The sequence below is a fragment of the Salarias fasciatus genome, chromosome 6, assembly GCF_902148845.1.
Source record: "Salarias fasciatus chromosome 6, fSalaFa1.1, whole genome shotgun sequence".
NCBI classification, from domain to species: Eukaryota; Metazoa; Chordata; class Actinopteri; order Blenniiformes; family Blenniidae; genus Salarias; species Salarias fasciatus.
In genome coordinates this window covers 14922533-14939848 of record NC_043750.1, presented here as the reverse complement: position 1 = coordinate 14939848, position 17316 = coordinate 14922533, and the positions used below count along the sequence as shown (strand labels likewise).

Below are 17316 nucleotides of genomic sequence, written 5' to 3'. Positions count from 1 at the left end.
ATTTTCACATCAATTCATAACAAACACAGCAAAATCAGAAATAATAAAGAATATTTTTACTTTTATACTATCCTCCAGACAAGACCAAATCATGCAAGTGAAGACTGACACCACTCAGCGTCTGTCTCCCTTCAGGATGTTGACTCCAAACTGCAGCTGAACCCTGAACTACAGTTTTTTTTATTTTGTTTTACCAGACTGTTGTCTGGCCTGCTGTAAGATACAAGATTCGCTGCCTGCCTTGTTTGTTCTGGTAAAAACAGAGAAACTAAGAGACTAATGTCTTATTCACTCTTGAGTGTGGGTGCGTGCAGTCTAAAGGAGAGAGAGTGTGAATTTATGATATATTCACAGGCTTTCCCAAAGGATGTGTGACAGAGGCTTTTATGAAACTACCAGCAAAGAACTGAAGAAACCAAAAACAAAAACAAACGCCTCAAAAACAAACAATTTTGCACTTTTTTGCACAGTGCATTGTTTTTATTAGTCTACGGTGAACGAGAAAGTCACTGGAGACAGTAATGGATCCGTTCAGAGATATTGTTTAAATGTCAAGTCATTTTCAGATCTCTTTTACTGCTTGAGAAAGGTCAACGTCATAAAGAACCCTACATGTTCTCTCTCACTCTCTCTCACTCTCTCTCTCTCTCTCTCTCTCTCTCCCTCCCTCCCTCTCCCTCCCTCCCTCCCTCCAAAACCAAATCACAAAATCACATTTAATAGCAAGTGGACAAAGCGAGCAGTCACAGATCCAGACCAGACCACACCCAAACAAGCTGAGTGAGATACGGCGATATGACGGGAGGGAGGAGCTGTAAATTATGTGAGAAGAAATAGAGAGATCCACTGTGGGTGGGATATATGACCTTGGTACAGTCACATAATGTACCTTGAAAGAAAGTCAATGGCAGAAAGAGAAAGTCAAGCCCACACCCCATCCTGTCTGAGGCACCAAAACGAGTGAACACAGGAAAATGGAAACATCTGATTTGTGACTCGATGGATCTGTCACATCGTCCTTCAGTGGTGCAACGATCCACTTTCACACAGCAGCGGACAGCAGAGTCACATCACCTGACTGCTGGCAGCTTTTATCTTCTCCTGCATTAGACCACACAGCCTTCAATATATTTTTTCAGTGCGAGCCACATAGAAAAAAAGCTAGAAATGCTGTGTTAGCAGCTGCTCCATAAATTCAGAATTCATTTCCTGTAACCAAATGCAGAGTTTATGCAGCGTTATATCTAAAAGCTATCAGCCTGCCGCCATAACACAACCAGCGTTCACCGCTTTTCTGTGACACAAACCGGACTGGTGAGGTACCCACTACCTTGAAAATGGTCATCATAATAATTTATGGCGTTTCCTCTTTCACTCGTTGAAGTGCTGCCGAAGGCCCGCTGGGATCACATGATGTCAGCTTGCCATTCCAGTTAATTAGATGAGAGAGAGGCCTGAAGCCCACGGGGAAATAAACAGTCAGGAGAGACCAAAATCCCAACTGCAGATGCTATCAGTGTTAAAGTAATATCATTATTACAGATATCACAGTGGGGAGCCGTCAGTACCAAAGGCCACCTTTGAAAGTAAAATAGTCATTAAAAACAAGAGGAGATCTGGAGGTCTTTGAGAAGTCTGACTATTTTCAGTCATCCACAATCAATTCAATCTAACTGTATCGTCAAGGCAACTGGAAAGTTTGATTATATAACACTATTCAGACACAACACAATCCAATGTGTTTAAAACAACGTGGAAATATAATACTAAATATAAATATATTATATAAAACCTGTACCAGATTAGCTGGGTGAGTCGTGATAACCAAAGACTAGATCTAGATCAACCACTCCACAAGAGAATCAGAAATTACTCTAAGCCCCAAATTAAGCGTGTGACATTTATACTTTGAAGCACAGACACACAGAAATGATGACATCCAGCTTTTCCTTTACCTCTTTCTATGTGCTACGCAATGAGAATATATATGCAGAAGGCGTTTCCATCTCATGGCTCAGCCCAGGCAGTGTCAGATGACAAAGAGAAGTGAGGCAGAAACTGATTTCACCTCCAAGTCCAGCGTATTATAAATAATGAAGCGTGTGACCTAAAATTCTCAGCAGCGCACAGTCATACCGGGAATGCTGAGTGATGCTGGCAGACTGAGAGAAAAATAGGCAGGCGCGCAATTAGTCACGGAGACAAAAATAATAGAAACCAGCGAGAGAGGAAGTAAATAAAACAGGATGGGACTTGAATTCCCTTTTGATGAGCTGTCATTCATTTCAGCTCTGTTTTGGAGTGTCATCACAAATGATAATTTTGTTTCCATGCTAAGCATGAGTTCGCGCCCCTCCGCTGAAATGTGGTGGGTCACCCCATGTGCCCTCCCCAGCTGGTACTGGTTCTGAGAGAGGCCAATCACTCTGCTGCATGAATCATAAAAAGGGAAATAAAACTCAAAACTGGAAGTATTAACGACTTATTTCCTTAAATTCACCCTGGAAATATTCTCATGTAGTGAAAAATGAAGAAGTCATATGCAGTCTGTAGGGAGGAAGATGTAGCCAAAAAAAAAGCAAGATGAAAAAAAAAATGCACAAAATTCAAGTTAGCTCAGTCTATAGTATGCAACCATCTGGACATGCATGACACAGAGTTCGAGGTGGTTTTGCAAGGTAAGCTGCACGCCACCGTGTGTGTGTGTGTGTGTGTGTGTGAGAGTGTGTGTGTGTGTGTGTGTGTGTGTGTGTGTGTGTGTGTGTTCAGTGCCCTGAGCCATGCTGTCCTTAACAACACATGGAAAAAGCTTTGACGTGTTTTCTTGTGAGAAACTTTCACTTATTCATCATCAGCATGGTGTGAAAGGCAGGCCAGAGATAGACTGAGAGGAGAGGAGGAGAGAGGACACGAGAGGACAGGAGAGGAGAGGAGAGGAGGGAAGCAAAGTCATGTTCACATGTGGGTATTTGAGCTGAGTTTCTGAGAAATCCATTGATCACTAACCACACCCTTGCTCTTTCTGCCGCCTACTTTTGCCCTCTAACGGGAAACTGTGTTATAAGGCCATAATGAATAATTAACAACTTAAATGCCTCCTACTGTTTCACTCCAAAAATGCCTGCCCTCTGTGAAGCAACCGACGCATCGCGACTCACTACAACATCCCTGCTTTTTATTCCTATTCCTTTAAACCGCTGCATCTCAGCAATTTTTCTTCAGAAAGTTAACTGCATGTTATTTCTCTCCTTACAACAAAGTGTTTATTCTCCTTTAAGGAATAATCTTATGATGGTGAACAATGACTCATCATCATGTGACGCAACGCTGCACTTAAAAGCATCGTCAGGCAAAGACACGCCAGTGAAAGATGGTGTCAGATATAACCGGGACATCCCAGCCAGTGAAGGGGTACCGCGACCAGTCCAGGAGTGTCAGGCAGTTGTTTGTACCCAAATATAGCCATGCTCATGCTCCATATGGATTCTGGATCAGGTACAAGAATGCCAATCCTTTTCTCGCCGCCCTATCACTGTTACACTACGTGGAAACTTATACGGAACTCTGTTGCTTGCGTGTTGCATCAGAGCTCATCAATAAAGTGGGTCCCTGGTATTTGGAGGCCTGTGCAGCATGCCCAGTATGGTGATTTCATGAGGTGAAAATGGCATGAATGTTCCGGTGTCAGCTTTTCAGGTCGAAATGTGTATGACAAGTTCAGAACAAGACACGTGATAATGCTAATGATGACAAGATTTGTTAATCAACTCCAGCTGTAGGAAAAGCTGCATTATTTGGAGTCGAAATAGTTCATGACACATTTGTTTATAAAGACACCAGGAGTTTGCAGGTTCTCCGTGTGTATTTGTAGATTTTTCCTGGTGTTCCGGCTTCCTCCCACAGTCCAAATACAAGTCTGGTAGCTTAATTAATGACTGGACAAAGTAAACATGGAGGAAGAAAGGAGGGCTTTGATTTTTGTGAAGTGATTCATTGTAACTGCAAGAAAATGCAACACACATTTTAGTATTCCTATATTGCAATGATTAAAAATAATAATTAAAAAAAACTGTTATTTAAGACAATATAGTATATTATTTTATTACTGAATAAACGTCTTTTGTTTTGCCTAAACTGGGGATTTTCTCATTTTGAGGCAAGAGTGCAAACCACAACACCGTGGCATGGCCCTGAGAACAAACAACTAACAACAAAACAAGCATTGCATTCTCATATCTGAAGACACGTTTGAGAGGCCCCGCTGAAAGCTTTTTAAAAAATGCAACAATAATGGTGTCTTAGTACTTTAATTTGTCAACAGCAGTAACTAAGTGAACTACAGTATGTGCTGCAGGAAGTAAAGATATTTTCAGCCATGTGTGTCACTGTGTGCTTATTTGATACATTGTGTCCATTCTGCTGTTCTACAATATGATTATATTCACATTAGGACATTTTTAACCATCAAATGATCAGGAAAAAATGTATACTGCAGAAACTTTTCTCGTCTTCAGAATGCAATTTAGCAATATGGAGACTGGGACTGAGTAATGCAGAAACACATTCTGCTGAATCATGTTAAACGTCATTGGGACACGACGCAGTTAGAAGCTCTCTATCTGCAGGAAACAATCAGATTTCTCAATGTGATTCAGTAAATGGCTTTCTTCCATGTGAGTGGTTGACTTGTGGTCATTCACTGGTTTCTGTGTCAGCATTTCTAACCAGGGAAGTGCTCTAATAGCTGTGATACTGTCAGGGGTGTGCAGTGCCAGGTGTGAGCCTGTTAGGATGTGTACGGATATACACCCCGCATAACTACACCCACAGAGACCCCGACAGGCCAAATGTTTTCACTAGTTAAAATACATGGGAAGACAGCTGTGGCCACATGTAGGTGTGTGTTCATGTAGTTATTCTGAAGTGATGTGATGAAGGCCGTGGCTCCATTAGGGCTCCCTTCCTGCTCGGCCCATCACACCACTCCCAGTGGAGAGAGACAAGCTGATAGATCAGCAGGCAAATACAGAAAGACATAAGAGATGGAGGCAGAGAGGTGGAAAAAAGAAGGGGGAGACGAAAATGCCAAAGGCTGCAGTGAAATCTGACCTGGAACATCAGGGCTTCGGTGTGGAGAGCAGTGGGGAGGTGTGTAGGGCAGACAGTCTGCCGGGAGATAGACAGGAAGATATTTTGCAGAGAAATGGGAGATGGGTTGGCACGGTGGCCAAGGGAGGAAAAAGAAATCTGGGCTAAATTGTCAAACATCAATGTGGGGGTGTGAGAGGAAACATGGCTGTAGAGAACGAGAGAGGGATGCAAGGCTGAAAGGAATGTGGAGAAGAAATGTCTTGCATGAAGATGTGCAAAATAGAAGGAACTCAAGGAAGCTTGGTTTTTCACAAATACATGATTCAAAAGAGGCGTAATTCTACCAAAAAACACAACATGTGCCTATATTGAAGTCATTTTAAAATGTAAAATGAAATACACCCATACATATCTTCTACATAAGCTATTGCAGGGAGCTGGAGTCCAGCTGACATAAATGAAGGACCTAGGAGAAAATATAAAACATTGCCATATATTCACACATATGTTCAGAACTGAAAAGAAAGTGCTGGTTATCCTAACCACAGCCCTTTTGTTTTCATTCCAGAATAGACCTGGTGCTTTATTGCTGTGTTGTGACATTGCTCACAGTTGCACCAACATTACATCACCTGGCAAAATACCAAATGTACACATCTGTGTTTGAAGACAGAAGTTTATTTGTATGTATGTACATCGAATAAGAACTTCAGGGAGTGTGAGAGTGTCTCAGTGTTCTCGTATTTCCAATATTAGTATCAGGCTGCAGTGGACATAAAATATTGTCTTGAATCAATAGTAAACTGAGCTCTAAGAATCAACCATTCAACCACCAGAGAACGAACGGGCACCAGCAGAGAGCTGGCGTAATATGAAGGAGTCTCTGTATTGTTCAGAAAGAAGCGAGCGCGCACTGCAGAAAGCAATCGTTTAACAACAGCTTAAAGCAGCGCGCGAGTGAGCAAGTGACACGGGACCAATGCAGCAAGCTCAGAGACATGGACACACCGCCGCCTGGCTCGGAACAAGCTATTTTCCTCTAGAACTATCACTCGAGAGATGGGCAGTATTTTTAGACCTGCAAGGAAGAATCACATGATCACGGTGTCCTCGTGTCAGCTTCTCCTCTGATCTCGTATACATCAATCTGTTACAGAGGAACTGAGCTCCGTGTAAACACTGACATTCAGTCAGTTTAGAGCAATGGACTGTGTCAGCTTTGCTATTTGTATATTGTTGCTAAAACATTAATTGTTGCTACACAGTTGCTAAAAGAATCCTCGCAATTAAAATGACACTATGTTCTGTATCTCAAGGTTTCTTTGCATATTAAATACTGTGAGAAGAAAAACTGGATTCTTTGTAATCAGTCAGTATTATGTACTCCAATAGGCCACACTGTGCCGTCCCTCTCAGTTTCACACCTGCACTGACATAAAGGACAAATATATTAAGGATGACTCTCAGCATCAAATCTTCTCAATTTTGAAGGTCTATAGCAAAGCCAGGTGTATTTATTTCATTACTACAGTCCTACTGTGCACGCATTTACTGCAGGTTTGTTGCTGTCGGAAAACTTACGATTGACTGTGGAATAAATGTTTTGATCAAACTACTGCGCTTCAGCAAAATTGATGACAAAGTTAGAGCTAAATGGTGACGAAAGTCCTGAGCAAAAGAGGAGGAGACCAAAGCATATGTAAAAAAGACAGGTACGGTAATATAAGGATTATATAGCACAGGTGGCCATAGAGTCAGATTTTTAATAGTCAATGAAAATGTAAGCACACGTGTACACTTCTTAAAAATAAAAAGGAAGATAATATCTCTTCTCCATGCTTTGAATTCAGGATACAACAGAATAGTTTTGTCTGACAAAAGAATACCTTTATTTAAGATGCGACTGTTTTTTTTTGGAATGAATGTGATCATCAGGTTACCCATCAGTCGTGTTGTTATCCTCCTGCTCTGACGTTGGGAACAGACAAAAGGAAAAAGTGGTGGCCAGACCTACCGGTGTGACACGGACGAGATCGTTTATCAACAGCGACACTGCCAACATGCAGGCAGGGCTGTGGGGACTAAAAATGGATCTCCGCAGGGGTAAACAATTACTCTCCTGCATCACTTCAGGGCCTTACATAGCATGCCGCGCTACAAAACATCCACCTTACACAATCCAGAGGCGATGAGTAAATCACAGTGGATCGCATTTGTTTAACTGGGAGATTTGTAAGATTTAAATAAAGATCACCTCTTGAAATTTCAGTGAAGAATAGAGAAAATGTTACTTCTAAAGTCACAGAACACCCCTTCAATTTTAACTGCTCTAAGAACTTTTCAGAGAGGATCTGTACTGGAGGTATCCTCCGTCTCGATATGGCACTGCAAGGATACGTCAACATCTGCGGAGCTGTTTAACCAATTAGCATCACAAAAACATAACAGCTGTAGCCTTCAAGTATCCTTGAGCCCGAGGTTCTGACTTCATCGTGTACTCCTGACTTCATTTATTCAATGCAGATCAGACAAAAACTCCTGAAAGCATCCAAGAATCCGCCCTGGAAGGCTCCACCCTAAAAGAGGAGCTCAAAGTGTGCGTCTTTGTGTCTTGTCTGTGTGTGCGTGTGTGTGCATATGTAGCACTACAGTCCATTACTGAAATCACATTAGCCTCAGAGAGTGCACTGAGACAGGAAACAACCCTCCACCATCTCCTGACTCCCTCTCAATGAATACGTAAACACACACACACACACACACACACACACACACACACACACACACACACACACACACACACACACACACACACACACACACACACACACACCCAACCTGATCAAATCCTGATGGTATCAATTAGTGCCTGTTTTCTTCTTAATGCTGCACATTTATGACAAAAACAACTTTGGAAAGAAAAGTAACATCGAGATGAAGCTTCTTTTTAAAGCCCTTTTGACTCATGCTGTTTTCATTTAAAATTCCTACATTAATAATGAATTTTATTTTGTTGCTGGTTTTTGTTTGAACCTGAGATCCTGCAGAGACATATCAGCATGAACATATATAATGGCTTACTTGCCCAGCCCACTTTTGGCATAAGAACACAGAGTATAAACAGGGAATATTCACACACTGCGAATATTCCACTCGCCCATCTTCTATGCACACTGGCTGACAGTGGAAATGAAAGGAACAGCCCAGGCAGGCCACCAGTCCATCACAGGGTAAACAGTAAGACCAAACACAATGACACATTCTCTGAAATGGAAAACCTTTTCGCTGAAAAGGCATCACAAGCAATGAAACTTTACAGTGAGCCACTGCAAGTTTGACTGTCTCAGACACTACTAATGCTTGATAAATACCTGATTTCATAAACGTAGTTTCTCAGGTATAGACAGATTAAATGCAATCAGTCTTGTTTAGTGTTAAGGGATAAATTAAGCATAGTGAGGGAGGTTTAGCCTTCTCTGCACAATGTAGTGGTCCAAGTGAGGCAGTAAACATCCCTCTCTGACGCCTGTTATGGTCACTGAGGGAGTCGGTGCAGACCTGCCGCTGTTTATTTTGACGGCCATAACAACTGGCACAGCTGGCCTGTTTGACTATATTTACCCCCCATCACAATAAAACCCCTCAACGAAGCGCATGCAGACGCTTCCTGCAGAAAAAGGTTTCCTCAAATTAGCTTCTATTTTGTGCCACAGATCTGGGGGGATCTGCCAGCTGCACACGGCGCCTCTGTGATGAAGCGCGGCAACGCCTTTCGCCTGGTGCGCCCGGCGGCGCGCAGCTTCAGCAGCGGACTGAGCCGCTGGTTCCACGGCTGGAGGGCCACTTAGCTGCGGACACACACACGCACACTCGCGCATACACACACACCCACCTGCCGGATACGGTTCTGGTGCAGCGGGGCTGGAGGTCCACCCTCCGGGGACGTGTTGTTCGAGGACCCGGTCTTCAGGTCCCGGTCGGAGCCGCCGCCCCTGGAGTGACTTTCTTCGGGGCTACTTGACATTCCGTCTCGGGCTCGCAGCCGCTGCCGCTGCTGGATGCGACGCCGTCGGTCAGGCTCCCGTTCGGCCGGTGCGCGGTGGGTCGGTGTGCGGGCGTCAGTGCGGACGGGGCTCGGCGGGGCCCCGGATCATTCTGCGGAGTCACAGACTGTCTGCGTTCAGACGTGGAAAGAGCCAATACAGCGATTCTTTAAGAGTGTCAAAACGAAACGAGCGCTCCCTCCTCCGCTCAGGGATGCTCCTGCTCTGGCCTGTGTGTGTGTGTGCGTGTATGTGTGTGTGCGTGAACGTGAACGCGCTTCAAATGCGCCTTCCCGAAACTCCGCAGGATCGGTGCTGCTTTCAAGGACAATCGGAAATCTCAAGGCTGCCTCAATAGTAAAGATGCCCCGGTGACAATAAATGTGACATTTAGGGAAAACTGCATCGCTGATTAAAAAAAAACCTACAACGCGACACTGCAGACCAAGGACCGCAGTACTGCTCCATGCCCACCATAGAAAAGTGCTCCCAGTGGTCCTTGAATGCACCTGCAGGCAGTAGTGCTTCTGTTTTGCTTATTTCCTTCCTCCTCCTCCTCCTCTTCTCACTGCTTTTGCAGCACAAGCGTGCCCTGGACGTGAAAGTTGACTGTGTGGTCCATCATGATGGGACACAATGGCTTACACAAGTACATAAAATCAAAACAACCCAGCCGGAGTAGTCTGAGATCACAATTCAGTGTCTCCTATCGTCCCACGCCCTCATCTCATCTCCATCTGGGTTTCCTCACTGAGCAACTGATTTAATTCAGACTGACAGGTCCAGATCAATAACAAGGTCTTAGAGACATTAGACATAACAGACTGCTCGGATAAGTGATGGCAAAGTAAAGGAGATGTAAGAAATGATGCTAAAGTTTCCACTGACCCTCAGATGATAGTGTAAAGCACTTTTGGGCAATTTGCACGATCTATTGATTGTGCTGCACAAGTAAGAGATCAGCTATTTGTGCAAAACATTTATCAATCTTCCTGTGCATTCTGCCAATGCAAATTAGCAAGCAATGCTGGCAATCTATAGATGGTGCAGATTTATACTTGCGCATTTTCATAGTCTCATATTGATGGAATGTCCCCTAACTTTAACCCTAAAGCTAACCCCTACAAGGATGAATTTACACCCAACGCCCAAAACTGAGTAAATGAGACTTTGTCTTGATTGTTTTAAAGCAATGTCAAATATGCAATTGTTCTCCCCAAGTTCACTGTACTTCTGCTTACTTTCATGGCGAATCTTTACTACAAGATACATGTAGCTATAATACAAAAGACTGCATTTTACTAAGTGAAAACATATTTTGGGCCATGTCCTTACAAACATTAAAAAATAACACGGTCCTCTATACAGAACATTTTTTGATTAAGACAAATTTAATACACAGGAATCATCAGTGCCTCTTTATCCTGATAGTCCATTCTTTGTGGTTTAATTAATTGTTGCAGATGGCACCAAAGTGAACTTTATTATATAAGCTCACATTGTCATGGTTTATTTTTAAATTAAAAGATTCAACACTAGATGTTCTTCACTGCAGTTAATCAGAACAGGAGGCTGAAGAGGCTTAAAGCCTCTTTTCATCCGAGTCTTCAGATGCTGTGTTCCTTTTTTCTGGGCTCCTGCTGTATTTTTTTTTTTTTACAAAATCCTGTTGTGAGTGAAGTTGTACATAATTAGTTTAAAGCAATTATTTCTCAACTGATAAATGGCACCAGACATTTTTTCTCTTTATTTTAAAGCTTCGGGCCTTTTAATGGGAACGAGACTGCCAGAGATGGTGGAGTTTGTTCCGCTGGTGGGGTCTGATGACTCAGCTCAAGAGACATCTGCTCTGGTACTCATTTTGCATATCAGCACATACAACAGCGCCCCCTGTTCCCACTCGATGGTACTACAGAGAACACAATCCAACACCCTCATCTGTGTATGAAACACTGATGATTTTAATCTGAAAATTTAATTTAAATGAATTATATACAACGACTGTGAAATCTTTTGTACGTGGACTTGTTATTTGAATAATTGCAATGAGGTAGCCACAAAAATCCAACAAGTAAAAATATAAAACACTTTATTAATGCACAAGGATATCACTGAACGTCATCCAACCAATGACAGGAGCACCATGAACCACCAAACCAGAACAATGACAAACAACAGAAGACAGAAGGACACGTGGTGGGAAAGCTCACGGGAGCTGGGAACTAAAATGTACTTAAAGGAGTCTTTTCATTCTCGGTTTCAATGTCCAGAGAGCTGATCCAGGTTGTCACGGCTGCGACTGGAGATATGGGCCTCTATAATTTCACCAAATAAATTCCTCTTCAATAGGGTGTAGGCCATGGGCAGAACTTGCTTGATGACCTTGTGGAAATACTGGAGGAGACGGAAAACCATTAATTATGTATTTCTTGAAGCCGCGGTGCAGTGGGTGTACAGAACGAAGCTGTGATTGCAACCTTTTGTGGCTTTTTTTCCTATAAAGTATATATATGTACAGCCAAGTAAATCTGAATTTTTAATTTTGTACCCTTGATTACAACCAATGTTGACAAAAATAAAATCTAATCTAAGCCAAATGATCAGTTCAGTCCTATAATACCACAATTCCAGAGACTCACATGAGATCCGTAGCAGAAGAGGTCTATTCCCAGTTCATAACCCATGCCATAGTCGCACTCATCGTTTGCAAACTGAACAAACGTGACCATCTCCTGGAGCGGTGCAAAGGCTTTAACACGCTCTTCATCATTCGGTGCATCAGCAATGCTTTTAAAGATGGTTTTCAGACAATCTGAGAGAGAGAGAGCGAGAGAAAAAAATCAACTGTTAGGAGGCAATGGCAAGTTAACATGTTCAAAATTCAGTGTTCATTTTGTCACAGCACCAGTCAGTGAAGCAAGCAAAGAACATGAAGGAAAAAACAAAAAGATGACTGAAACAGTAAAGCGCACCATCTGTTTCTGGGAGCTCTCTGTATCCTACTCCGTTCTTGTCGACAGGCACAACGATACCAGCACCGTGGAACGTCTTGGTGACCACCTAGTGACACAAAGGTTGGTTTGTTGTTAAAGAAGAGTCTTTAAGCAAAGGAATGCTGTTAAAATAGTTTCTTTACACTTTGCTGCTTTAAAAAAAATTATTACAAAAAGTTTGAAGAACTTCCGTTTTAAAACGCTGTGTTGTAAAAAGCTCAGCCTTTTGGAGTTCACTTCATAGTCATGTAGAAAGTTTAGAGTGAAGAAGGTTGTTATGGTAAAAAGAACAAAGCACAAAATAAGACAGAAGGAGGGGATTAAGTCAAGTCTTGTTTGAGAATATCATCAATGACTGACTTAGAGTATTGTGTGTAACATTACTTTACGGTCTCTCTCTGTAATTTCTTTGGTCTTCCGGCCAAGACACAAGCCCAGAGTCTCTGCCTTGTCTTTCAGTTTTGCCTCCAAGTCTTCCAAAGCCTCTTCTCTTTCACTCTTTCCACTCTGCTGTTTCCTCTTCCTCAGCAGATACAGGCTGATGGAGGGGACACAGGCAGGAATGACAGATGAAAGAAAATATAAGTGAGAAAGAAAATGTTTCCATACTTCCTTCCTCAGGTAAAGACAAAGACAGAAAAAGCAAGTTATATATAGAAAACTACTTATACTGATGAAGTATCCGAGAGACTTGAATGTCTAACACTATATTCTCCTGCAAATAAATACATCTTTTTATCCATGATTACAAATTAGCACATATGCACTTTTCTTGAAATCTGAATTTTCTTTCAAATTAAAAGTATTATTACTGAAGTGCTCAGGCATGCAAAATTTTGAATTCAGCTTTTTTTTTTAAACTTTTGCTTAACCTTTTTCATAATAGAGCTATCACACTGAACATACGGCAGAAAGACGACAGTTAACACTTACTAGACAGCAGCAAACACATTGTCTCCCATCTGTTTTATAGCGCAGCCTTTCTTGGCTTCATTTTCTCCAACAAAGGCAGGAAGTTTTTCTGGAGTGTCTCTGGTGGATCAAGAAAAACAAGACATTTCTGTTCAAATACAGGACAACTACCCATGGCTCAGATACACTATATTTCCAATAGTATTTGTTTAGCTGTCCAAACCATTGAATTCAAGTGTTCCAATCACTTCTAAGGCCACAAGGTGTATAAAATTTAGCATGTAGACATACAGAATGGGCTACTCTCAGGAGATCACTGAATTCCAGTGTGGTTGAGCGATAGGATGCAACCTGTTTAATAAGCTCGGCTGTGAAATTTCCTCAATATCAAATATTCCACAATCAACTGTCCGTAGTGTCATAAGAAATTGGAAACAATTAGAAACAACAGCAACTCAGCTATGAAGTAGCAGGAGTTGAAAAGTCCCAGAGCGGGATCAGCGGATGCTGAGGCACAGAGCTCATCAACTTTCTGCAGAGCGAAAAGCTACAGACAAATGTCATGTGATCTTCCAAGCAGCTGAAGACCAGTGTGTAGAACGCTTCATGGGATGAGGTTTCCATGGCCAAACAACTGCATCCAAGCCTTACATGACCTAACGGAATGCTAAGTGTTGGATGCAATGGTGTAAAACACTAGACCCTGGAACAGTGGAAACGTATTCCCTGGAGTGATAAATCACACTTCTTCATCTGGCAATCGGATGGGCAGTCTGGGTTAGGCGGTTGCAAAAAGAACTGCACTTACAGTATCTGACTGCATTGTACTCAGTGTAAGGTTTGGTGGACCTGGGACTGCGGTGTGGGTTGTACTTTGAGAGTTGGACTCGGCCCCTTAGTTCTACTTTAAAAGTTTTAGGAAACCAAGACCATTTGGACAATTTCATGCTCCCAACATCGTGGGAACAGTGTGGAGATGGCTCCTGCCTGTTCACATATCACTGCACACTAGTGCACAAAGCAAGGCCCATGAAGCCATGGATGAACAGAGTCCTGACGTTAACACAATGGAACATCTTTGAGATAAATTAGTGCGGAGACCGCAAGTCAGGACCCGTCTCCTCCCACATCGGTGTCTGACCTCACAAATGCCCTTTAGGAGAAAAGGCCAAAAATTCACAAACACACTCATAAACCTTGAGGAAACCATTCCTAGAAGAGTTGAAGCTGTTCAAGAGGTAAAGGGTGGACCTACATTAAAGGGGCTGTATCATGCAAAATTCACTTTTTGTATGTTTTAACCTTGTTATATGGCTATGTACTCACCCAAAACACCCCCAAAGCATTTTTTTCCTTCGTGCCTGCATGTTTGAACTTTCCTCCTTGTTGTGCTGCTCAGAGAGGCAGCCCCTCCCGCACCCGTGAAAACGCTCGGTTTTCCCACGTTCACGTCACACGGAGAAGATGGCTCCCCTGAGCCCCCCTCCCGCAGGCCCTCGGCAATCAGCGTTGCCGCTTTTTTCTAACTCTGATTACGGAGATAAACTTTAACCATCGTCTGAAAGCAACAGTCAAGCAAGAGCAAGAGTCTGAAGGGTCTGCGCTTGGTGAGTTTCTCACAGGAAAAGACGTTTTTGCGTGTATTTCCATGTAGAGAAGCTAGAGCTAAAGAGCTAAAACTAACTCTTAGAGACGCTAACGAAGCACTGATTGGTTGAAGTACGCTGTCAGTCAAAGTCCACAAGGGGAGAGAAGGGATTTTCAGTGAAACAGAGCGTTTTCTCTTCCGGGTTTCAGAATTAGCCCCAGAAAATCTTTTATTTCACACAAAATGACTTTTCCTTTGCGCCAAAAATAAACTATTACCATGTTAATGCCATTTCTAGGGTTTGGACTAGCTAAAAAAGCATGACACAGCCCCTTTAAAATTCTGTGGTGCAAGTGAACACTTTTCACAATACAGCATAGTAATTCATCTTCACACGTAAATATCCCTCTGCTTTGTTGAGCTGCTGCGACTGAAGCCGTGACTGTTGGATAGAGTCGCTTCAGGAGACTTTGGGGTCATTTTTAAATGCATCACGTTACCTGTAGTATCCCATGTGATGCTGACTGTCTTCACTCCCTTGAAGGATGGTTTGAAACTCCGGTGGGTCATAAAAATACCTCCAGTGAAGGTGGAAGTTTGGCTGAGGGTTCTTGGAGTTTTTGTGAGCTCCTGCCAGGATGTCAAAAGGACCAACTAACTGCAAGCCGAGTGTGTCCATCAGTGCACCTGCACATAGAGAAGCAGGGCACCGAGTCAGGGGTCAACTGGTATAAATGCTAATAGTTTAAATAAATAAAATCCTCACAATATCAAAAAAATTTGACAGGATTCCTAAAACCTTATACAGTTTGAAAGTTAAAATTCACATGAATAACAATACAAGATGGGCTTTGGTCTTACAAGACCTTATTTTGTCAAAACAATCAATGTAGTTTAAAGGTTCAGCCCAGGTTTATCTTTATCTAGTGTCTGCAGAGTGAACATTTAATAGAGATGTCAGCCAATTTGCCCAAATCAGTATTATAGTAGCTAAAACATACCACAAGGGTTGTCAGGAGAGAGTTCCTTGCAGAAGTCCCAGAAATGGTACAGATCTTCTGGCATTTGCAAGTTGTACAGTCGCATAATCTCATCCCGCTGCTGTGGACCCACTCCTGACATCGGTACATCTTTAGCCTCATTAGTTCGAGACTTCTTCTTTTCTCCATTGCCTGTGTCTGAGTCCTAAAGAAATTGAATATAAAAAGGAAAAAAGAAGGTTGTGAATTAAGTTGCCAGTTTAGTAGGCACACAAATTAACAATGTATAAACATCATTGCAACAATTATGTAACAAATTAAATGGCATGGCGTGATATTGGCGGTTTATACTGAAATTATACTAGTAATCTTGTTTGTTTCAGCCACTGTCAACATTGCAATATCCTCATAGAACCATTATATAAGGAAGTTACCAATAAAACAGACTGAACGCGTTATTGATACAGCTTCAACAAAGGCTGCACATTACACCCCCTATAAAGACAGCCCTGGACTGATAGCAGTTAAAAAACTGCCAGCTATGAGCCCATCAAACAGAGACAGACCATTAAAACGTGGAGTACAAGTTTTTCAAGGCAATAAAGGACCAATATTTGTTAATCAGGGGGTGAAAGCATAGCTCAAATGGAGAGCGTCCGCCGTCTCTTCACAGCGGGATGAAGAAAGGCAGCGCCACCTCGAGAACATTACACGCTAGCGTGTGGCGGTAAAATGATGAATCAATGAGCGGTTTTAAGTTGGGACGTAAATGCAGCGATTGAGTGAAGCTGGTTTAGGTTTGGGAGAAGTGTCAGCTTTGTGGTGCCGACGAGCCGCGCTGGGTGCTGCCATGTTGTCGCTGCTGCCGCCGCTCAGACAGCGTGACAAACCTTTCTCCACGCAGCGGGCAACTACAGCTCCTATCATGTCGGGGAACCGAGACACAACGCAACCCGCGGCTGTGGAAACCGCGTTTATCGGTAAAAACAGTGAAATTTCACCTGAACGGATCTGAGTTTTCTTTTCGCGCGCCCTGTCATCTTCTCTTGTCTCTCCAGCGGCTTCTTCTTCTGCAGCTCTGCTCCGCCGACAGCGCCGCCTTCAAGTGTGGCGCTGCCCCCTAGAGGACGCCGGTAGCTCTGGAGCCAATCCCAGCTCGCTTTAGATAAGGGAAGGACTCTGATCCAGTCCATCACAGAGCAAGAACAGAGACAGACAGCCACACAGGGAAGAGGTGGAGGCAGAGGCGGAGCGTGGGTCTCAGTACAGAGGGGGCGGAACATTCTCTACGGGCCCTTATGATAGTAATTTTTGTACATTAATGAATACATTAATGTATTAATGTGTACAATAATTTCAAACAATACCTCATCCTACCGTCAAACAACACACTAATGCTCACTTTTATTGAGCCAAGCAAACCTATATGCCTCAGAAAGCAGAAAAAAGTCACAAACCAGTTCACAAACTTGTTCTGAAGAACAAATACACATACGCCCGCGCGCGCGCGCGCACACACACACACACACACACACACACACACACACACACACACACACACACACACACACACACAGGTTTGTATTTCTATCCTTGTGAGGACACTCATTGACATAATGCATTTACTAGCCCCTGACCATGACCCTTCTCCTAACCCTAACCCAAACCACAACAATGCCTAACCCTAAAGAATTGTTTTTGCACTTTTA

General features: G+C 42.9%; 2 protein-coding genes across 11 annotated transcripts in view; both read right to left on the bottom strand.

Annotated features, from left to right (window-relative positions):
• The window catches only part of ank2a (ankyrin 2a, neuronal), a 78323-nt gene extending 69153 nt beyond the window's left edge, over positions 1-9170 (bottom strand). For all 10 annotated transcript variants that reach the window (XM_030093549.1, XM_030093553.1, XM_030093552.1 and 7 more), the window contains exon 1: positions 8984-9170. In XM_030093549.1, coding sequence (XP_029949409.1) covers positions 8984-9115 — 132 coding nt within the window. In that variant the 5' untranslated portion in view covers positions 9116-9170. The remainder of the gene's footprint in view (positions 1-8983) is intronic.
• Positions 9171-11206: 2036 nt separating this feature from the next.
• On the bottom strand, positions 11207-16688 carry hpf1 (histone PARylation factor 1). Its single transcript, XM_030093574.1, has 8 exons — positions 16609-16688; positions 15629-15812; positions 15128-15314; positions 13061-13159; positions 12512-12665; positions 12107-12194; positions 11774-11946; positions 11207-11528 (listed from the first exon to the last, which is right to left on the bottom strand). The coding sequence occupies exons 1-8, from the start codon at positions 16645-16647 to the stop codon at positions 11394-11396; spliced, it is 1059 nt and encodes a 352-aa protein (XP_029949434.1). The 5' UTR covers positions 16648-16688; the 3' UTR covers positions 11207-11393.
• Positions 16689-17316: the final 628 nt, after the last annotated feature.